The 24,319-nt window shown below is 27.0% G+C and overlaps 2 protein-coding genes and 1 pseudogene across 3 annotated transcripts in view; all 3 read right to left on the minus strand.

Moving 5' to 3' along the window:
- LOC115725568 (protochlorophyllide-dependent translocon component 52, chloroplastic-like) overlaps nt 1-16,296 on the minus strand; it is a 30,644-nt gene extending 14,348 nt beyond the window's left edge. Inside the window, exons 1-7 of one of the 2 annotated variants that reach the window (XM_061117634.1) lie at nt 14,946-16,296; nt 11,133-11,320; nt 10,932-11,014; nt 9,286-9,464; nt 8,972-9,172; nt 7,859-8,046; nt 7,507-7,758 (exon numbers count right to left, since the gene is read on the minus strand). In XM_061117634.1, coding sequence (XP_060973617.1) covers nt 7,509-7,758; nt 7,859-8,046; nt 8,972-9,172; nt 9,286-9,464; nt 10,932-11,014; nt 11,133-11,320; nt 14,946-15,464 — 1,608 coding nt within the window. In that variant the 5' untranslated portion in view covers nt 15,465-16,296 and the 3' untranslated portion in view covers nt 7,507-7,508. Of the gene's footprint in view, nt 1-7,506; nt 7,759-7,858; nt 8,047-8,971; nt 9,173-9,285; nt 9,465-10,931; nt 11,015-11,132; nt 11,321-14,945 lie in introns of those variants that run through there. The other variant, XM_061117635.1, reaches the window with a different exon arrangement.
- LOC133038940 (protochlorophyllide-dependent translocon component 52, chloroplastic-like) lies at nt 664-1,241 on the minus strand (annotated as a pseudogene).
- A 987-nt stretch (nt 16,297-17,283) lies between the features above and the next one.
- LOC115725392 (protochlorophyllide-dependent translocon component 52, chloroplastic) lies at nt 17,284-21,753 on the minus strand. The gene is made up of 7 exons (XM_030654904.2): nt 21,033-21,753; nt 19,717-19,907; nt 19,529-19,614; nt 19,224-19,372; nt 18,948-19,121; nt 18,655-18,845; nt 17,284-17,705 (listed from the first exon to the last, which is right to left on the minus strand). The coding sequence occupies exons 1-7, from the start codon at nt 21,570-21,572 to the stop codon at nt 17,456-17,458; spliced, it is 1,581 nt and encodes a 526-aa protein (XP_030510764.2). The 5' UTR covers nt 21,573-21,753; the 3' UTR covers nt 17,284-17,455.
- Nucleotides 21,754-24,319: the final 2,566 nt, after the last annotated feature.

Below are 24,319 nucleotides of genomic sequence, written 5' to 3' on the forward strand. Positions count from 1 at the left end.
ATAATACGTGCCCATATAATTTACACACAAATATGATAATAACACACTTATAAGTGTCAAGTAATATTAATTAATGATCTTTAAATAAAGAATTCCACATATCAGAAAGGGTTTTTATAAAAATACAGAAATTTTAATAAAAATTTATAATTTTACTGTCATTTTTTATAGACTAAATAAAATAATTGTAAAACAACACAACAGAACAACAACAGTAAAACAACTATAGAACAACTATAAAAACTTAATAAAATACACACTATAAAACTTATACAATATTATTAAAAAAATACAATATTTTTAAAAATTATTCTGCCTCACAATAAAAAACTAAAAATTTAAAAATTTAAAAACACCTCTCAAAAATTGCTAATCATTCTGAAAAAATAGGCCGGTCCTAGGCACAGGTGTGTCTTGGGCTCCCACTAAAAAGATCGATTTTTTTTTAAATATACCATTTTATATATAAAATTTAATAAAAATACCATATTTTGTATTAAGCTCCAAAAATTTCAGTCCCAACGTACTAAGAAGTCACCTCATGTTTTGTTACTAACCAAAAGCTCAAATTAAAATCACATATAGGTAGTAAAAACTTTCTAAGTATTAGATTATAATTTGTCAATTACAACTAACTTTAACTGAAAGAATGTATGTATATATATACATATTAATTTATAGTACCGGAGGGCCATCCGGTGGAGCTTGGGGGATGAAGTTGCAATTTCCAGAGCCATTAAAGCACCAACCATGGTAGACACACTGCAATCTCCCCATTGATCAATCCTTCCTTCTGATAAAGGAGCCAATCTATGAGGACAACTATCATCAAACACCTTCCATTCACTCTCATTCTTGTCCCACCACACCACCACATCAATCCCCATCACCTTCTTCCCATGTGGCCTTCTCTTGTCCATATCACAAACCGGCATAATTGGACACCAGTTGCTGTACCAATCGAACTTCCCATCTGGGGTTTGAGTACTTTCAAGCTCTGCCTCAAAAGGGTCAGTGAGATTTGTTGAAACAGATGAAATGGAAGTGTAAAGTTTGGATCTTGATGTTTTATTAGTGCTCCTCTGGCCATAAGAAAAAGATGATGAAATGGGTTTTGTGTACTTAATGTTGGTATGGTAGTGAAGGAGCTTATTATTGGGAAGAGAATGAAAAAGTGATGAGATTGATGTGAGAGCCACCATGGCTGGTTATTTCAGAGATAAATTATAACATAATAACATAGGTTGATGAGCATTTATAGTAGTTGAGATTAATTATAAAAAGATAATTGATAAAAGACATCATTGTTTCTAGCATTATTTTGTGTGTTTATATTATTATTAGCATTTATATCGAGTACTAATAGTATTTAATATTTTGTAGATGTATGGCTTTGTAATTAGTTAATTATGTTATTTAAAAATTATTATATTAAATTATATTAGATTTGATATTTAGTTAGACCAATAGTAATATTAACATGTAAACATTAGACATCATTAGTATCTTTTAATAATACTCTATTATTATTGATCCAATTAAGTATCAAATTCTATATAATTTAATGTAATAATTTGGGTAAATAGCGACATAAGTACCCAAAGTTTTAAGTTTGTAAGCGGCATAAATCTAATGATTTTTTTTAGTGGTATAAGTACCCAATGTTTGTAAAACTGTAATTTTTCTCTATTTTCGTCAGTACAGGTTCCGTTTTAAATTTATTAAAAAAAAATTGGAAGTAACTGATACTACATATTTTTCGTCGAGACTAAATAATCTATAATTTGGGTCTTATATGTGTTTTGTTTAAGATAATAACAGAGTCTGTTCTGATGAGATTGAAAAAAAATTACAGTTTTATAAACATTAAGTACTTATGCTATTAAAAAAATTATTGGGTTTATGCTACTTATAAACTTAAAACTTTAAATACTTATGTAACTATTTACCTTAAAAAAATTTAAAAATCTAGTAGCTAATCACAAAATAACATGTGTATTAGTGATATGATAGGTACCCAACAACGATATTCTTATAAAAATAGTATTTTTATTTTCTGAAAGTAATATTTTTTGAAAGAAGTTATTCTTATTAAAAAAAAAAAAAGTTATTCTTATTAAAAACATGAGAAAGTACTCTACCACGTGACATAGCAACAGAGAAGTGGGATGTAATGAGTGACTCAGTGTTGTACTTTAATGTCTTGTGAGTTTCATTTACCAATAAAGCAGAAGAATTCAAGTGGTTTCACTTTCAATTAACAACTCCAACTATAATTATGTGAGAAATGCTAAAAGGAACACTGGTGCATAGCACACTTTTACTAGTCAATATTATTATTAGTGTAATTTAATATCGGATTTTATATAGTTTAATATAATAGTTTTTAAGGAGTATTGCTAGCCAATCATAAAGCGACACGTCTTAAAGGTGCTAGACACTACTGGTGCCCAATAACAATGCTCTAATTATGTTAGTGTTTCACATCATATTATTTGTTAGTATTACTATTAGATATTAGTAGTGTTTAATATTTTATAGACATGCCTCCTTCAAAAAAAAAAAATATATATTTTATAGACATGCCGTCGAATATTCTCTAAAAATTAATATATTTAACTACATAAAACTCAATACTTAGTTAAACCAATAACAATATCAATGTGTAAGAGAGTGCTAGACACCACTAGTATCCTTTAGTATTTTTAAATCTCTTTATTTTTTAACTCCAACTATAAAGTAACACAAAAATAATTTTTTAATTAAATATAACATTTTTGTATTATTATATTATTAAAAAAGTAAGAAAAAAGCTATAATATTATATAAGAAATAAAAAATAATTAATATATATAAAAAAAATAAGTTTTAGTGTGAATTATAGCACCCCACTAAATTTAATGGGGCACTGCAGAAAATGTTATAGATAATAATAAGTTTTAGAATTAGGTTTGAGTTAATTTAATACTAAATCTTCACAAATTAGGAGTGGCATAGGGGCGATCTCTAAATTAGGAGTGGACATGATCTAATCCAATCTAATTGAACTAAATCAATTCAATCTAATCTAAAAGGGCTATTTACAAAAATATGGGAAAATAAAAATAAGTTTTGATATATATGGCATAAAAACTTAATTACACTAAATATGGCATTTTTTTAAAAAACTTACAAATATGGGAAAAAGTCTTGAGTAATGCCATAAAAAACTTAAAATTTGTGTTTCTTTTTATTTATTTTTTCTTTTTTTAAAAAATAAAATACTAAAATAAATAAAAAATGATCTCAACTATAGATATTATTTTTTTTTTACAGAAATTAAACTTGTTTTTTTTTATTTAAACTACTATTTTTTTTTCTTTGTTTTTTTGTTAAAAACTAATTATTTCATTAAAAGCAACAGAAAAAAAAAAACCAGTTTCATCAACATCATCCTGAAGAAAAAACAATATAAAAAATTATAATCTAAAGATAATATAAACTTTAAAAATCAGTTTCATCAACATTGAAAGAAACTATTAATTTCATTAAAAGAATAAAAAAAATAGTTTCATTATGTTATTAGAATTTTTTTTCAAGTTACTTTTTTATTATTTTGTTTCTAGGTTGGAAACTTACACTTATATTTTGTTATTAAATTATTGGTAGGCATTATGTGTTGTTTTGATTATATTTGTGATTAGTATTTTTTTTTTTTGTATATTTGTGTGTGTGTGTGTGTATGTTTTTATTTGATTGTTTGATGAAACTGGTTTCAATTAACTTTATTATTAACATTTGTATTTTGTTATGATTTTTTATAACGTCAAAACTGGTTTCACATGTCGAAACTAGTTTCACATGTTTTAACTATTCTGTAATGGGGTTGCTCAATTTTTATGATATTATTATATATTTTTTCGTTTGTATAAAACCAGTTATATTATTGTATGATATTTGAACAACAATTTTTATTTTATTTTAATTAATCGCTTCGACATACATATTATTTTATTATTTTCATAACTGGTTTTTTTAAGTAATTAATTTTTTTTATTGTTGTTCATAATTGAGTTTTATTCAATTTTTTATTAATTTATCTCAAGAAACTGGTTTTTATTTGTTTGTTTTTATTTTGGTTGTTTTACTAACTGGTTTCTCACATTCCACTGTTTTTTTTGTTATTCTTTTATGGTTTTTATTGCACTTTTGTCTCTTTAATTTTCTTTGTTTCTTTTTTTTCTCTTTGATTTTAATTTGTGATTCTCTTTGTTATATTTGCTGCATATTGTATGTTTAAATTAACTCTAATTTTTGAGCAAGCAAATAAAAAATTAAATGCCAAAATAAAGAATGAAGTTAGAAGTTTGATTATTAGGTATTGATATAAATTTTATATGTTCGAAACTGGTTTTTAAATTTAGTATCGTTAATTTGTAAAAGTTTAGTTATTAGGCATTGTGTATTTTTTATTATGTTATTGTTGAAACTATTTTTTTTTTGCCTCTTTTAATGAAATAATTCGTTTATTTTAATATTGATGAAACTGGTTTTTAAAGTTAGTATCGTCTTTAGATTGTAATTTTTTTCATTATCTTGTTGATGAAACTATTTTTTGTATTCTTTAAATGAAATTATTAGTTTCTTTCAATGTTGATGAAACTAGTTTTTAAAGTTTGGATTCTTTTTAGATTATGATTTTTTATATTGTTTTTTTTTTCAGGATGATATTGATGAAACTGGTTTTTTTTTTCTCGTCGTTTTTAATGGAATAATTAGTTTTTAACAAAAAAAAAACGAATAGTAGTTTAAATAAAAAAACAAGTTTAATTTTTGTGAAAAAAAAATGAAATATAAAAATGTACACTTATTATATATATTAAGAGAAAAAAATTATGTTGAGAAAAAAATTGAAAAAAAAAAAAGAGAGACACAAAGAGAAATTAGAAAAAAAAAATAGAGAGAGATAAGCGAAAGAAAGAAAAAAAAAAGTAGCAACTGACTTAAAAGTTGAAAAGAAAAAAGAGAGCCAAAATTGACTAAAAAATATATAAAAAAGACAAAAAAAAAAACTTTTTGAAGTTTCAATAAGTAAAAAAGAAAAAAAAAATTAATAAAAGTATAAAAGTAAAATGTTCTTGTCAAATTAAAAATGTAATGTTTGAAAAAAAATGTAGTATTTGGTGTAAATTTTTCAAATAAAAAGAAACCCTAAAATGTAAGTGTAAAATAAATTAAAAAAATAAATAAAACTAATTAAGCTAAAAACAAAAACATAAAATATGGGATTGGATAATAAGTTTATAAAAATATGGCATATCAAATACCATAAAAAACTTAAATGTGAAAAAATGCCATAGAAAAGTGGCAAACCTAAAAATGCCATATTTTTCTAACTTTGTTATAAAATCCCATATTTCATGTAATTTTCACAAAAAAAAATAATATCCAATTATAATTAGACTAGATGTTAAAAGTTCGATTTTAATTGGATGAGATTGATTATTAGATGTCAATCTCAAAATTCAATTAAAACCCAATCCAATCTAATTACATCTAATACATTTTAAAAAAAATATTTATATTTATAAATATATAATAAAAAATGTTTTGATTATATTTGTACTAATTTTTTTTTTTTTTTAATTTGTGATACTTGGTTGTTTTGTGTATTTATTTTTGTGATATTTTGTTCTATTTTATTAGTTGGTAGTTTTGTTGTTTTAGTGTTATTTCAAACTTTTGGTTGCATTAAACTTGTAAGGATGATATATTTTTGTAGTATTAAACTTAAATGAAGGTTTATATGTAGTTTTTAGGTATTTTTTTTTCTTCATATTTTTAAGTTATATTAAAAATTAGGTGTGTAATTAGATATCAAATTAAAAAACCGATCCAATCAATTAGTAATTGGATTGGGTGGGATTAGATCTTCTACTTGGATTGGATTGAGATGATTTTCCAAATCTAATTACTAATTTGATTGGATCGGATTAGAAAAAAAATATATTAAATTGGATTGGATGTCCGACCCTACTCTAAATAGCCAGTAATGTTTACAGCGAAGGCTCTTTTGGAAACATTATGAGCTACAAAATTAAGAATTGTCTATGAGTTTTAGTAAAATTACAACCTAACAACAAATTGAAAGTATTCAACCAGACAGTAATGTAATTTTGCACCTCCTATCTAGACATAATTCCCTTTAAGGCATTGATCACAATGTTTGAATCACTTTCTTTTATCACAAACTGATACCTCTGATCCAGTACTGAATTCAAAGCTAAAAGACAAGCCTTAGCTTTTCCTACTAGCGGGTCAATGAATGAGAGGAATTTGGTTCTAATCCATAATAATTCTTTCAAATGATTTCTAGCCACAACAACCACCATCATCTTGTCACTCCCCACAACAACATCAAAATTGATTTTTGTTGGAAACAATTAATGACTTACAATTCAGTTTACCGAACCAACAAACATGCAACACAATCAAAAAATAATTTACCAAGAAATCTCAAGATTCAAGTAATGAATTAAGCAGTAAAACAGAAAAGAATGACACCAGGTTTAACGAGTTCGAGCCATGTACAATACTCTACATCTCGGTAGCAACATCCATATCTTTATTGATATGAGTGTTTACAAGGTTACAAAAATCCTTAAAAACACTCAAAGATTATGAGAAGAATTTTGGCTCTCTAGTTTAGACTCTATCTCTCAACCTTACACTATCACAATTTTCACTCAAGTAAATCTGGTCTAATTCTCACACTGGTTACAAAGATTTACAACTATTTATAGATTCACATATATTGTTGCCAAAATTATAACCTAAATCATCATGGGCACATTTACACCATCTTAAATGATCCAGCTTATCACTAGCAACAATAATCCACGTCACAACTTGAAAAACACACTTTTAGTATGGACAATCCGGAAGCTTTATAAACACACAAGCCTTCCGGATACGTACAATACTTCCTTCCTGGATGGACCTTCAAGTCTGACAGCAAGTTGTCTGGGAGTGTACCTCCGAATACTACAAGACCTTCTGCACATGGTTTTCTGGATCTACACTAAATTTCCGGTATTTGCTCTCCGAATTAACAACTTTCACATCCCGGATGACAAAATTTGTAACTATAACCAACAAATCTTATTTATTTTTTAAAAAATGAGTATGGCTATTGGGTAACCACAATAGTTTGTCATGTACTCATGTGTTGTGTTCATAAAATGCTTTTATTTTATTATATATATACTGGTTTATAAATTATAATTTTCACTTAACAATACTTTATTAAGAAATTTATTTAAGAAGATAATATATAATAATATTACATTGTTAGAAGTAATTAAAAGTATATATAGTAAGTTCTCAACCAAATGACATACATACAAATAAATGAACTCTAGCTCTTACATTATTTCATTGGTTGAGAAACCAAAACCAATGATCGATCTATAGATAATAGTAGTCACTCATCATATACCACATGCATTAATAAGTGTGAGAGAGATGTTTTAACGAAAAGCATGGTCATAGTCATGAAAATGGAAGATCTTGTGGATGAAATGAGACAACCACTTTGAAGCTACAAAGCAAAGCAATGCCATAGAAACCATGCCAATCTTCAAGGTTTGGCTTTGTTTATTGATTACACCAACATATCCAATAAGAGCTATGGACATCACTTGTAGCATTACTTCTAACACTTTCAAACCCTTGTGTGCAGCACTGCAGCTACTACAATTTACTACATGACTCCAATACCTGAAAAATATACATTAACATTATTACATAAGATGTCCAAAAGGGTCTTGAAAATTAATATTGAAAATATTGTGATAATTTTGTTGATTATATATAGAACCTGTCCATGAGTTGTTCTCTAGGAGGGGTTGGAGGAAGAGCACCAGAGAATTTGCCACCCCAATCAACTTGGCCACCACCATACTTGTTAAGCCATTTTCTAAAAGCAACCACATGAACATCTGATTTTGTTGGCACAAAACATGCTTTATTCCATTTCCCAACTCCAGCATCCATCATTTTGCGTTCCTACATTCAACAACAAATAATTAACTACAAGTATTTATTAGTATTGGTTATGGGTATCACTTTTCTCAACATTTTTTTCTTAATTAATGGTAGGGACCGGTTCCTAAGATAAGGAGAACTAAGCCCGTGTCTAGGGTCTACCCAGACTCGTGGCCCCCAATATTTGTTTCAATTATATATGAGCTTGAAAAAAGGTTATTTAGTTTGTTTTGTGAAACACTTAGGTATTGTTCGGTAACAATTATATAATCAATTTTTTGATTAATTAATCAAAAACTGTAAACAAATTACAAGAGTACTTTGTTAAGTGATTTTTAAAAAAATAAAAAACAAAAAAGTTATCGAACAGGCCTTTAATTAATAATACCTAAATTTTTTAGGCCTATAAATTTTTAGAGCTGAGGCTGAAAGGGTTTTCTTTATATTTATTTTATGTACTTGCAAATACTCTTTAGTTTTTTTAGGATGTGGGATGAAGATTTGAACTTGGGACTTTCACTTTGTGAACAAAAGTTTGAAACCACTAAGTTATACCTATTACCACCTTATTTTTAATTTTTAAATATATATAATTACAATACATTAATTCCATCATATGTGTATTTTGATATTTATATATGTTCCTCTAAAATTTTATAACTAAGTACGTTTTAAATATTTACCAAAAAAAAAAGTACGTTTTAAATATATATTGACATTTATATATCCCTCTAAATATATATTCTTTAATTTTTCACCCTTGCATACATAATATATGGATCATTCATGGCAACAAGTTACTAGAACATGAATAAAAACTGCATAAAATTTGTTCTAATTAGTTGTTAGCAAATCTCATCATATATATTTTATTATATTAATAAATTTAATTTTTCATTAGTTATGGAAGTACTTTTCTAATATAAGCAAGTATAAAAGAAATTACCTCAAGATGTAGAAGATATGTATCTGAATCAAGAACAGCATTTACTGAAATATGAATTATCCATCTTGGAATTATTTTGTTAAACCAATCATTAAATCTTCTTGGATTTGATGCACTTAATATCAATCTGCTTCTACCAGGACTAATTGGAACACATATAAATACTAGAGCCATTGTCTTATTATTATTATTCAAAATATCCTTCAAAACCAAAAAAAAAAAAAAAAATTAGTTTAAAATATTTTCCAAATAATTATTACCAAAAGAAAAAAAAAAATATATATATATATATATATATATATATCATTAATTACCTTTTTAGCCTGATTATTATTATGATTATCTTGATTTAGATTAAGTGGCATAGAACTATAGAAAACAAATGGTGCATAAAATTGGTTGAAACCAGGATCACTCATTCCAGTAAAACCATTAATGTTGAAACTTTCCAAAGTCATTTCAAGAGGTATGCCACCTTCTCTATCAGCATTACCTAATTAAGAAATAATACCAAGTGGATTATTATTAATTTGTTCATAAGAATTTAATGAAGAAGATTTAGCTTGACTTATCACATATCTTCACATCATTAAATAATTAATACTAACTATAGTATGAACATAAAACTTTATATATTGTGAGAGAAAATAATGGTTAAATACCATTTTAGACCTTGTGTTTTGCAAAAGTTACTGATTGGACTCTCTGTTTTGTTAAATGACAAAATTGATCATGTATTTTCCAAAATGGTAAAAATAGGACCCTGGACTGATTTTTTGTCAAAATAAAATTTAATAATAATTCGATCGAAAAGTGTCATGACAAAACAGTTTACATTTTCTGTATCTGTTCGTATATGGTTATATTAAAAAAAAAGTTGTCAAAAATTAAGTTAAGGGTCCTATTTGTACCATTTTAGAAAATACAGGGTCCATTTTGTCATTTAACAAAATAGAGGGTCCAATTGGTAACTTTTGTAAAACACAGGATTCAAAATGGTATTTACCCGAAAATAATGAAACAAAAAATACATGGGGCATGTTGGTAAAATTTTATAAATTAAACTCATTAGGTAGTTAAGTACCAAATTAGGTGGAGTGAACTAATAATCGCAATTAAGTATCGAATCTTATATAACTTAATGTAATAATTTTTAAGAAATATCACTAATTAATCACAAGATAATATACGTCTAAAATGTGTTAAACACTACTAATGTGCAATAATAATACTCTATATATATATTTTTTGAACAATGCTCTATATATATTAATAGTCAATTAAGAGTAAAATATTATTTTGGATCTTGTATTTTGTAAAAGTTATTAATTGAATCATTTATTTTGTTAAATGACAAAATAGACCCTATATTTTTCAAAATGGTAACAATAGGACCCTAAGCTAAATTTTTAATAATTTTATTTTTTTAATATAACCAACTTTAAGATAATTTCTAACACGAACAGATACAGAAAATGTAACCAGTTTTGTCATAACATCTCTAAGATCAGATTATTATTAAGTTTTATTTTGACAAAAAAATCAGTTCAATGTCTTATTTATACAATTTTAGAAAATACAAGGTTCATTTTGTTATTTAACAAAACAGAGAGTTCAAAATGGTATATTCTATTAATTAATGATGTTAAAGATAACAATTTCAAATGTGTAAATTAATTAATGAAAAATGTGCTATATAAGCTGATGAGTATTTTAATTTCAAAAACTTGCGACAGATTTGGTTAAGTGCATGAGTATTTAGTTGATTCATGCAAATGCATGCATAATGATGGACACAATTTGTAATTAGGTCTCATTATATCTCAACATTAATTCTTTAATTTTCAAAGCTTTTCAAATTCATTTAAACATGAAGAAAAATATTTAGCATAAGAATATGAATTCAAATACATAACCAAAACAAAAATTAAGCCCATATTAATTAATTATAATTAATTACCAGGCAGCCTTGTTCTCATTAATCCATGATGAGCATATGGAACATGTGCAGGGTCCATAAGATTCTCAACCATCACTTCATATCTGAAAAATATTAAAAATTGTAATGAGAAGAAAGACAAACAAAGTTATGGTATAATTAATAGTTTAGATAATGAAAAGTAGAAAATGTAGTAGAATTAATTATCAAAATTAATCTTACCCATAATGAAATTCTCTATTTACAATTAACTGAGAAAATGATGGATCATCCATTTCTGCAATGTAAGGTGGTTTTTGTTTTGTTATAATATTTTTGTATTTGGGATCTGTGTTTGGCCAAAACCATACAATGCCATTTTGTACAATGCTTGGATAAACAGAAACACATGCTCTCTTGGAAGTGTGAACCTGCATTCATTATTAATAATTTAAAGAGAAATATGTTAAAAGATATTATTTGTGCCTAGCATTCTTTTAGGTTTTATAGTGTTACTCGTGCAATTAAGTATTAGGTATCATATAATTTAATGTAGTAACTTTTAAAAAATATCGCTAACTAATTATAGGGCGTTACCTTCTAATCAAACTATTCAAAACTTATGCATAACTTCTTTTTTTTTAAAAAAAAAAAAATTAAATTTTTTATATTTTAATTTAATAATTAATGTACTACAAAATATTGTGTTTTTATAAAACACCAGTAAACACAAAGCAGAACAATTCAAAACAACAGTAGAACAACTAAAAAAACACCAGTAGAACACCAGTGAAAACTTAACGCAGTATACTGCAGTATGAAACTTATAAAAAAATACAGTATAAAAATAAAAAAAATACCGTCTAACAGTATTTTTTGTAAAAAAATAGCAAAAGTTAGTATATCATGTAAATTTTCCAAAAGATTCAATTCTTTTTTAAATGGGGAATTTACACCCTATACTGTCTTTTTGCCAAATGTTACATTTATACTGTATACCGGTATAAATAGCATTTATACAGTGCACCATATAACTTTTATACTGATTTTTTTTTTTATTTCTTTTATATTGACTTGTCACTTTTGGGCATAGTTTTCTATTTTTTTATTTCTTAGCACAATAATCACACGTTACACACCATTTGGCATCATCATTTCATTTATCTTATATTTTTTTATCATCACATTTATTCTTAAGTTATTAATCTCTCTTCCCTGTTCATCTTCTTCTTCATGTTCTTCTTTATTTTTATTTTTATGAAAGTTTTGAAAGCCCACTTCGGCCAAGAATATGATGTACAAAGAAGATAAGAGTGATTTTTTTTATTCAGATTTTCCAAGATTGGACTTGTCAATATTGCATCTAGTGTTTGAGGTTGTACAAAAGATGGTTAGTTTATTTTAATCATTTTTTTTCTTTTGTTTTTGTTTTTTTTATTTGTTTAGTGTTGTTTTACGATTTTTTACCATCTTTTATTTATTTGACGTTGATTTTACTGTTCTTGCTCTATCTCGCTGGAATTAATGGTTATTTTTTGGGTGTTCTCGTGTTGATGTGGTGGTTCTGTTCGTGAGTGAAGAAGATGGAGGCTATAAATACATTTCTTCTTCATTCTCTTTGGCTATTTTTGTGGTTTTTTTTTTTGGTTCTCCTATAAATACATTTGATGAGCTCACTAACAAAAGAGTTTTGAGGTGTGTGATTCTTTTATGTTTTTCTAAGTGGTTATATCTGCTTCATTGTTTTACATTTATTTTTGTGTTGTTTTAGTTTTGTTTTAGTATTTTTTTTTTTTATTTTGATTTTTAGGACCGGACTTACAAATATAGATGTTATTGCATCTGGTGTTAAGACTATGCAGAAGATTGTTAGTTTTTTTTAATCTTTTTGTTCCTTTTGTTTTGTTTGATTTGTTTTATAGTTGTTTTGTCATGATTATTTATTTAACGTTAATTTCACTGCTTTTGCTTAATCTTGTTGGAATTAATGGCTGTTTTTCGGTTGTCCTAGTGTTATTGTGGTGGTTCTGTCTGTGGCTGTGGAAGATGGAGGTCTCATATATATTTTTTTTTTTTTGTGTTTACAGTATAAAAGAAAAAAAAAAAGGAAGACAATATAAATATAATTTCTACCGTGTGACAGTAAATTGAAAAGTATTACCCCATATCTAGTATTTTTGTAAAAACCCCTTTTTAAATATACCATTCATTTTCATAAAAAAGGCTCCTAATTTGAAAATACCATTATATATAAAAATACCATATTTTGTATTAGGCTCGAAAAATTTTCAGGCCCAACATGCTATAGAAGTCGGAATAAGTTAAAAAATATATATTTTTTTATATTTATTAATAAAAAATACTCTCATATTATTATTTTTACTAAAATATACTCACTTTTTTGAGTGGGTTGTCCAATATACCCTCACTCTCTACTTAAGTCTAATATATAATTTATATTAACTTAAAGGATCTAATGGAGACATCATCCATTGGGTATATCTAAAAAATTTGAAAATAGAGGTAAAAATTAAAACAAATAAAGTAAAATGGGTATACAATGTAATTTCCTCCTATAAGTCACCTCATGTTTTGGTAAGAAAATTACACTCTATATTTATTTTTAATTTTAATTTTAATTTTATTATTTTTTTAATTTTATACCCAATTTTATAGGTCATATCTCTATTATGTGTGTTAGACACTGAAATTTAGATAAGTTATGTGAAATTATATTTGGTAATTTGATTATAAAAGAAGATATTTATAAATTAAAATTATTTTAGAGTTATATTTGATTAATATGTAATAAAAAAAAATAGTTTTTAATTTATCCATGTTTTGTTAGATACCTTAATTGTTATTTCATAAATGGGTAAATAGCGGCATAAGTACTCAAAGTTTTATGTTTGTAAGAGGCATAACTCAATGTTTATTGGGGTAAGTTGAAAAATGCCTCTTTTATTCATCAATTAATCAAATTTACCTCTAATTTTATATTTATTTGAAATATACCTATTTTTATATGTATTGTACCCAAAATACCCTTACATAAGAGAATCACATGAAGAGTATCTTGAAGTGACAGGGGCAAAATTGGTACAATATTTTAAAAAAGAGGTAAAAATGATAGATTTTAAAAAAGAATGTAAAAATAAAAGAGGACAATATAAAAAGGGTATAGAGTGTAATTTCCTCATGTTTATTTTTAGCGGCATATGTACCAAATGTTTGTAATACTGTAATTTTCTTCCAATTTCGTCTGTACAGACTTTGTTTTTGAATTTATTAAAATAATATTTGGAAGTAACTGATACTACATATTTTTATTTAGACCCAATAATCAAGAATTTAGGCCTTATATGTATCCTGTTTAAGACAATAACAGAGTCTGTCTTGACAAAATTAGAAAAAAAATTACAGTTTTACAAACATTAGATACTTATACTACTAAAAATAAACATTTAATTTATGTCACTTACAAACATAAAACTTTAAGTACTTATGCAACTATTTACCCTTTTATAAATATACAAAACTACAAATTTTATAATTTTGTGGATATGTTTTTCCGTTATATTTGAAAAATATTGTTTTGATGTTTGCCACTACAGAAAAGTAACCTGATTTGTTTTTAGGCAGCTTGTTTTTATAATTATAAAGATTATTTTATTACCCTTTTTTCAAAAAAAAAAATATTATTTTGAGTCTTTGACATTAAGCCAGTTAAAACAAATCTTATAAAATATAAATAAAAAAAATTAGTTAAAAAAAAAATCTGTAAAATAGTAAAATAGAATTCAATTTGAAGTGTATTGTGTAAATTTTCTATATTAATATGCCTAATAAACAATATTCTCTAATTAGACTCACACACATGCAGTAAGTTATTTCTAAGTATTGGATTAGAAATTGTCACTTAGTCAGAACTAACTATAAGTGAAAGAATGTATGTTGGAAGAAGGCTTCAATCTCTTCTATCATTGTATTTTGTCAAGCTATATATGTTCATTGATTGAATATATATATATATATATATGTAAATATTTGGAGTACCGGAGGACCATCTGGTGGAGCTTGAGGGATGAACTTGCAATTTCCAGAGCCATTAAAGCACCAACCATGGTAGACACACTGCAATCTTCCCCATTGATCAATCCTTCCTTCTGATAAAGGAGCCAATCTATGAGGACAACTATCATCAAACACCTTCCATTCACTCTCATTCTTGTCCCACCACACCACCACATCAACCCCCATCACCTTCTTCCCATGTGGCCTTCTCTTGTCCAGATCACAAACCGGCATAATTGGACACCAGTTGCTGTACCAGTCGAATTTCCCATCTGGGGTTTGACTACTTTCAAGCTCTGCCTCAAAAGGGTCAGTGAGATTTGTTGAAACAGATGAAATGGAAGTGTAAAGTTTGGATCTTGATGCTTTATTAGTGCTCCTCTGGCCATAAGAAAAAGATGATGAAATGGGTTTTGTGTACTTAATGTTGGAATGGTAGTGAAGGAGCTTATTATTGGGAAGAGAATGAAGAAGTAATGAGATTGATGTGAGAGCTACCATGGCTGGTTAATTCAGAGATAAATTATAACATAATATTACAGAACTTGATGAACATTTTTATACTATAGTTGAGATTAATTATTAGAAATGGTAATAATGATACAAACAATATTTGTCACGTTCCTTTTTTATTTTTGAAAAAAAATATTCTTTATTAAAATGATGACAACACCACCAATCTATGTCCTAAGACATAAGGCAGTGGTAAGTAAGTGGTAGTCTGTTTTGCATAATTCACCAAAAGAAACAATGTGATTTTTGCATAGTAGTGATGTCTTGTCAATTTCATTTTATCATTTAAGGTAATCAATTTAATTTCTTTTTTCTTCTTGATGGAACCTACTCAATCTAATCGGTTTCAAAAGTTAATTATATGAAAAATTTTGGTTTCTTCAACTAGTACTATACTTTACACATATAGTATAAAAAATTAAATTAAAATAATTATAATTTAAATATTTGTTAGTATATAAATATGTATTTTTATTATGATTATTATTATCAAATCATATAAGAATTTTTAATGTTCACATTAAGCTACTAATCTATTCGTGTTCACGTGTCGTACTTTTGAACTTCTTGTGTTGTGTCGTGCTTTAATTTTTTATTTTTTTTTTCGTGTTGTCTGGTGTCAATTTCCGACATCATGTTGTGCCATGGTTGAAACCATATTTTTTTGTGCTTGCTTCGTGCCATATCAAAAAACCTGATCCATACTTACAGCACTACATACAAGTAGTTCTTCCAAATTAGTAATTAACCATAGAGATGAGAGATCAATCATCTTCTATGAGTAAGCCTAATTGCAAAAGTGAAAATAAAACACATACTTCTTATATTTTAAAATAATTATCTTAAAGAGTATAAGTCGCAATACATAGTGTGAGATGTATATTTAAATATTATTTCTAATTAATTAATTAGTATGTAAATTTGACAAAGTGTACGTATCAAGGAGATATTGATAAATGGTGAATGCTAATTGCAACAACCTATTATAATTTTTTAGTCAATTTTTATGTCTAAAATTATATCTCAAAATATTTTTTATAGCGATGTTCGTTATAATTATATCTGTAAATTTTTTAAAAATTCCGAGTAGTTTATAATACTGAAAACAAAATTTTTGATATTCTAGTCTACAACACTTGTTCAAAAAACTTCAAATCTATTTTCGATACTGTAAACTATTCGATTTTTTAAAAAAATTTACAAGGATGGTGTTGTAACTATGACAAACGTCATAAAAAAAATTAAAAATATATATTCGAGCATGTGTTTTCAAGTACAAAGGCCGACTAAGAGGTTTTAATAAAAAATTGACAATAATACATTTCATTGATTAATATATTAGTACTCTCGACTTTATATATAGGGCTTAATTAGTTGGAACATTAGTATTAAGTACTTGTGGTGTCTAGTACCACTTAAAAGTGTCACAATAAAATGACAAATTGAATTATGTATTTTTTAAAATAGTATAAAATAGTACCCTAAATAAATTTTTGTTAAAATAAAACTTAACAATAGCTTGATTTAAAAGTATTATAACAAGATTGATTACATTTTTTGCATCTTTGCATGTTAGGAATTACCTTCAAGTTAACTATATTAAAAAGAATTATCGAAAATTAAACTCATTGTCCTATTTTGTATTATTTTAGAAAATATATAGTTTATTTTGTTATTTAATAAGATAGAGATTGCAATCAGTAACTTTTGCAAAATAAATAGTTCAAAATAATAGTATTAATCCTAAATTATATAAGATCTAAGTTTTAATTACATCAATAACAGTATTATATTTTTAAAAAAAGTATTAGACACCAAAAACACATTTTACCATTTCTAGTCAATGTTGGTCTAGAAGCTCTTTTTATATATATTTACCCAACCATTTAGCTTTCATTGCACAACATTAAAGAAAGAGCTTTTTACTAAAAAGCTATGCCAACCACAACCACATAGTTATGCTTATATAAGTATTATTTTCATTGGAAAGCATGATCATAGTCATGATGATGAAAGAGCTTGTGGATAAGGTGTGAGAGCCACTTTGAAGCTGCAAAGGCAAGTAATGCTATAGAAACCATGACACTCTTTAATACTTGGCCTTGTTTGGTAGCAACAGCAGCATACCCAATTAGAGCTATGCTCATCACTTGTAGCACTACTTCTAACACTTTCAAACCCTTGTGTGCACCACTACAACTTGGACAATTCACCACATGGCTCCAATACCTAATCAAAAACAAATCAAGTACATATAATGATATAAATTGCACTAATGACTATACATCATATAAAATATTATATTATGTACACTAACATGTGATTCACACTTATTAACACGTGTCTCTAAGGTATGATGCCTCTTTTCTTATTCTTCTTCTTTTTCTTAAGCACAAACATAATATTCTTATAAGAACATTTTTAATATTAATAGTGGCTTTAAAAATAGATGCTTTCACATTCCACTCCACTCCATGCATAAACACCCTCACAAAGTGCCTCACTTAGGGTCGGCCCTGAATTAAAATGGATCATAGGAAAAAAAAAAATGGGCCTTTACTATAAAGATAAATGGTATTTTTAAAAATTATTAAAAAAAATATGTATATCTTTTAAAAGGTATTTTTTTATTTAGGTTCCTAAAATGAATAGGCCCTACGGGCAGGCCTAGCCCGCCTATGTCTAGGGTCGGCCCACCACCTCCTAAGCTTCTCCAATCAGCACAGAGTTACCCTAAATTGATTACAATTTCGGTTATAATTGTAACACATATGACTTTAATAGAAAAAAGTGGCGACAAAAATATTTTATTTTACGATTTTATTACAGTCGTACTCTTTTTTAGCTATTAAGTACCAATTAAGCCCATTAAGTGTTAGCTCAAAAATACTTAGTGACATATTTCTTTAGCTTATTTAATACATGATCTAATAATATATCGCCACTTGTTTCAGAGCTAACACTTAATGACTAAAAAATAGTACAATTACAACAAAATCGTAAGATAAGTAACTTATGCCGCTACTTTTTTAAATTAAAATCAATGTGTAACAATTATAAATATTAAAAGATTTCGCCACAAATATTCCTTATTATTATCATTACTTATTTTTAACAATAATTTTTATTTTAATTTTGAATAATTTACATAATATCAAAATGATCATAAGGTACATACCTATCCATAAGTTGTTCTCTAGGAGGAGTTGGAGGAAGAGTAGTAGTAGTGAATTTGCCTTTCCAATCAACCTGGCCACCACCATACTTGTTCAACCAATTTCTGAAAGCAATTATTGGAGCATCTGATTTTGTTGGCACAAAAAACTCTTTATGCCATGGCCCACGCCCAACATCCATTATCCTACGCTCCTATACATTATAATTATTAACAAAATACCATGAATTTATATCCAATCAGTCATATAAATATATATAGGTGTTATTTATTTTAATTTTTATATAATTAATCACCTCAACTTGTAGGAGACTTAAATCTGAATCGAAAATTATGTTTGTGTCCATATGAGATATCCAATTTGGAACAATTTTGTCCCATAATACTCCAAAGTTTTTTACACTTGACCATATCACTCTGCATTTCCCAGGACTAACTGGTATACAGCTAAACACAAAGACCAGCTTCTTCTGCTCCAATTAAAAACAAAACAAAAAATATATATAAATAGTCATATATAGATATATATAAGTAATATATATATAGTGTATATATATGTGTGTTTATGTTACCTTTGGTCCAAGAGAGATATGAGAATAATACAAACAAGGTGCAAAAAATTTGTTAGTTGCTGCAGGCTCTCTTTTTCCACTAAATCCATCATGGGTAAGATTCTCCACAATAATTTCTAAAGGTATGCCTCCTTCTCTATCAGATGTACCTATTTCATAAATAATGTAATTTTACTTATGTGTATCTAGAATGAACTAGTTACTAGTTACCCTTTAAAGTAACCAGTTACCTCCTTAAAATAACTAGTTATCTTATTATATTTTTTGTAAAATTAAACATCATAAAAAAGAAAATTTCAAAATACCCTTTTTTAGTGGAGTCTTTATTATTCCATAGTGTGCATAAGTAACATGTGCAGGGTCCATAATATTTTCCATTAACACTTCATACCTGAAAATTAAATTATTACAAAGTGAAAAAAAAAGGGTTATTATGAAATAAAATATATGTTCTATATAGTAAAAAAAAGATTATATATATAGGTGGCATTACCCAATTGGAAAATCTCTATGGCCCCATGCAATTTTAGAGAATGAAGGGTCATCTATTTCTTCAATATAGGGAGGTCTTTTCTTTGTAAGAATATCTTTGTATTGAGGATCTGTGCTTGGCCAAAACCAAAGAATCTCATTTTGAACAATGCTTGGATAACTAGCTACACATGCTTTCTTAGATGTATGAACCTGTCATATACATTAAAATATATACAAATATTTGGTTAGTTTTTGTTTGAAAATTAATTATATATTTTGAGAAATAAAGTTGCAGATTTTTCAAATAAAATTAAACTCAATAAAAAACTATGACTACTAAAATTATAAAACAATTTTGTAATGAATTAAATTTATAATAAATGATGAGTATTTGAGTACTCCAAAATAACACTACGAAAGATCTTACTTTTAATCACAATAAAACTTGTGACTAAAAGTTAAAAAAAAAAAACGGTGACTAGATTAATTATAAAATCGTTATTCTTATGTTGTCATTAAAAGGTCCGTGACTAAATATATTACTCACAAAAATCATAATTTATTGTTACTACATGTGTTTTTAGTCACAAATAACTTCTTATTGTGATTAAAAGTTACATTTAGTAAAAAAAAAAATTGTATTATTATTAAAAAGTTGTAGTAGTTGTTTTTTGTAGTGTAATTCTATTTATTTAAAAAATTACATAGTTATAAATTTTGCAATTATCTTTCTAAATCAAACCATTAAAATAAAAATTATGAATAAAATACTTAAACTATTATTTTTATTTATTTAATAATTAAATACCATTAGATAATTCTGGATTAGAATAACCAACTAAAGACTTTGATAGAGAATATACAAAAGATGACAATATTAACCCAACAAACAAATAGGAAAAAAGAGTTGTCATACATGATGACATATCATAATCAAAAATCTCACAGGTTTCATATTTTAATATTAAATTAAAACAAATGAGATCTAATAAAAATTTGTGGTAAAACTTCTTTATATTTAATTTTTATACACTTAATTTTTTATTTTTTTCTGTGGTAAAATTCTTTTAAGTTTATTTTTTTTTGTAAATTTAAAGTGTCAGTTAAATATTGACTTTGAGGTTTTACTGTTACATATACACAGGTGTATACAGTGGTCATCCAGATGATATTTAACGGTAATATTTAACTGACGTGTCAAATTTGTAAAGAAAAATAAATTTAAGGGGTTTGCTGAAAAAATATAAAGAGATTAAGTGTATAAAATTTAAAACATAAGATAGTTTTGCCACAAAGTGCTCGATATTTAATTACACTAATAACGATAGTACATACCGGAGGACCTTCAGGAGGTGCTTGGGGAATAAACTTGCAATCACCAGAGCCATTAAAACACCAACCATGGTAGACACACTGCAATCTTCCCCATTGATCAATCCTTCCTTCTGATAAAGGAGCCAATCTATGAGGACAACTATCATCAAACACCTTCCATTCACTCTCATTCTTGTCCCACCAAACCACTACATCAATCCCCAGCACCTTCTTCCCATGTGGCCTCCTCTTGTCCAAATCACAAACCGGTACAACGGGGTACCAGTTGTTGTACCAGTCGAATTTCCCGTCCGGGGCTTGAGTACTTTCAAGCTCAGGCCGAAAAGGGTCATCGAGCTCTATCGATGATGAAGATGAAGAAATTGCCTTGAAAAGTTTCAATTTTGAGAGATTACTACTCTTCCTCTTACCAAAAGAAAAAGATGATGAATTGGGTTTTGTGTTGAATTTGGAATAGTGAAAGAGTTTGGTGTCAAGTGTTGATGGAATTAAGTAATTGGTAGGAGAATTAAATGAAGGGGTTGCTCTTAGAGCTTCCATATTGGATCCAATGGAAAAATTATGTGAAGAAGTGAAAATTAATAGGTAATAGCAAGAAAATAAGTGTGTGGTTTTAAATTAAAGAGAGGACTTTTGGTTTAATAATTTGAGCTAACATAATTGACTTTGGAGACTTTTAATTGTACTAACACTTATTGTTAGTATCGTTACGTAATTAACTTGTACATTTTGTAGTTTTGTTCACTAACTTTTGATAAATATCGCCAACTTTTTCTGTCCTTGTATGAACATTAGGATAATGGAGATCCATATGTCCCTATCAAAATTTATTATTGTCCTTTTATGAACATTATGATGATGAAGGTTTATATTTGGAAATTTATATAATATACTAATTTTTGTTATTTTTTTTACATAAATACTGTCATGCGGTAATATTTATATTTTTATTGTATATATTGTTTAAGTTTTATATGTATATATATTTTTAAAAAAATTTATATCGTATACTAACTTTTGCTATTTTTTTACAAAAATACTGTTAGGCGGTATTTTTTACTTTTTTACTGTATTTTTTTTAATAAGTTTCATACTGCAGTATATTGTGTTAAGTTTTTACTGGTGTTACTTGTGATTTTTAGTTGTTCTGCTTTGTGTTTTACTAGTATTTTATAAAAACACAACATTTTTTAAAACTTTTCCGTGTGACAGTATTTTTGTAAATATTAACCCAAATTTCAATATTTTTTTGTAAGTATTCTTTTTTTTTTTGACAGGATATGGCAGCCTTTTAAACCTTTATATATATTTGTTTGATAGTGACAAGAGCTCTCACTTTTAATTGAATTTCAATTTTTTTAAATATTTTTTAATATTATTTATTTTTTCTTTATTTTTTTACTTAAAATTAATAATGATAAAGATAAAAAAATATATATAAAGTGTTGATTTGATTGATGTTGTCACTTTGTGACAAATTTTTTATTTATTAATTATTTTTATTTTTTTTAACTTAAGATTATATTTGATAAAGATGAGAGTCAAAACGTGTTTTCATTTTACTTTTTGATTATATTTTCTATTATTTCTCTCTCCATGTTAGGCTAAAATTAGTCTAAGTTTCGGGTCATATTTTCGGTTAGTTTTTACTCTTTATTTCTAGTTTTAGGGCTATATTACGCTTGATTCTTTTGTTTCAGGTCCTCGGGTGTTTAAAGAAAGTATGTACAAGAATTGAAGAAAAGTGGTGAAAGAATCGAGAAGAAAAACCAAGAATTGTGTCGCTGCCTGTTCCAGTCGCGACGGGGAACATGCCAGTCGCGATGGGAACTGGCAGAGAGGATCTCGAAGTTTCAAAGTTTAACCCTGTCGCGACGGGGGCATTGCCAGTCGCGACGGGGACCCAGTGACGGGATTTTTGGGCAGTTTCGTAATTTCGTGAATTTTAAAGATGAGACTTGGTTTAAATAGAGAGAGTTCGTGAAAATTAGGGGGGATTCAGATTGGGAGCCCTAGAAACAAAGGAGGAGGCTAGAAGAGCGGCTTGTGGCGACCCGAATCAATTGCTTCAACTAGTTCTTTCTCTTCTCTTTAATTTTTCTATGCTATTTTCTGTTTCAATTTTAATTATGGATTTGATGATGAATGTTATGAACTAAACTCCTATTTAGGGAGATGATGATTGTTGATTGACTTTATCTTTAGTTAATGATAATTGTTATTTCTCCTTTCTTGATTGTGAAATTTATCCATATTTGTGTTAATTCCATGTTTAAGATTGATCACCTTTTACATGTTCTATGATCTCAATTCGAAATCTGAAAAGTGAGAATTGAGAATGCTAAAATTGGATAGTCTAGGTTTTGATGTGAAACGAAAGTATTTACATAGCCTTAGTGACATTTAGATTATTGCTTAATGCGGATTTCATGTTAGTTTAATTAAGAGATTAATTAGAGAGCATGAGATTTAGAACCTAAAAGATCTGAAAAGAGTTAGGTTAATTTATAATCTGTCATTCACTTCAAGAGAAGGATAGCAATTAGACATTAACATTGGTAACTTAACAACAGGATTCGTCTCCCTATTTTCTCATCTTGATTAATATTCTTTTGTTATTTTAAGTTTCTGAATTATTTTATTGAATTCATAAAAAGTATTGATTTGCCAGATATAATCATAAGTATAATTTAGTGGTAGTTAATCTAATTCCCTGTGGTTCGACCTCACCTGTGTGAGATTACTACTTGATTGCGTATACTTGCGTAGTGTTCTTAATTTTCGTAACACTCCACGTTCTTCTTCTTCTTCTTCTTCTTCTTCTTCTTCTTCTTCTTCTTCTTCTTCTTCTTCTTCTTCTTCTTCTTCTTCTTCTTCTTCATGGGTTTCTCTTTTTTTTTTTCAAAATCCATACACTTATCATCTTTTTTCTCACTATCTTCTTCTTAAGTTCCTTACTCTCTCCATTAACATATAAATTTTTTATTTTATTTCTTGTTCAGTTCTTCTTCATCATCTTCTTCTCATTTTTTTTAGTTTTTCTAATTTTTAGTCACATTTTTGGGGGGAAATAAGAGCGTGGGTTTTTTTTTTATTTTGATTTTTTAAATCTGTTCTTGCAAATATAGCTACTGTTGCATTTGGTGTTGAGGCTGTGCAGAAGATAGTTATTTTTTTTAGTCATTTTTTCTTTTCTTTTGTTTTTTTTTATATGTTTTAGTGTTGTTTTACGGTACCGTTGTTTTGCCATGATTTATTTATTTGACGTCAATTCCATTGTTCTTGCT

The sequence above is a fragment of the Cannabis sativa genome, chromosome 6 (assembly GCF_029168945.1).
Source record: "Cannabis sativa cultivar Pink pepper isolate KNU-18-1 chromosome 6, ASM2916894v1, whole genome shotgun sequence".
Classification (NCBI taxonomy): Eukaryota; Viridiplantae; Streptophyta; class Magnoliopsida; order Rosales; family Cannabaceae; genus Cannabis; species Cannabis sativa.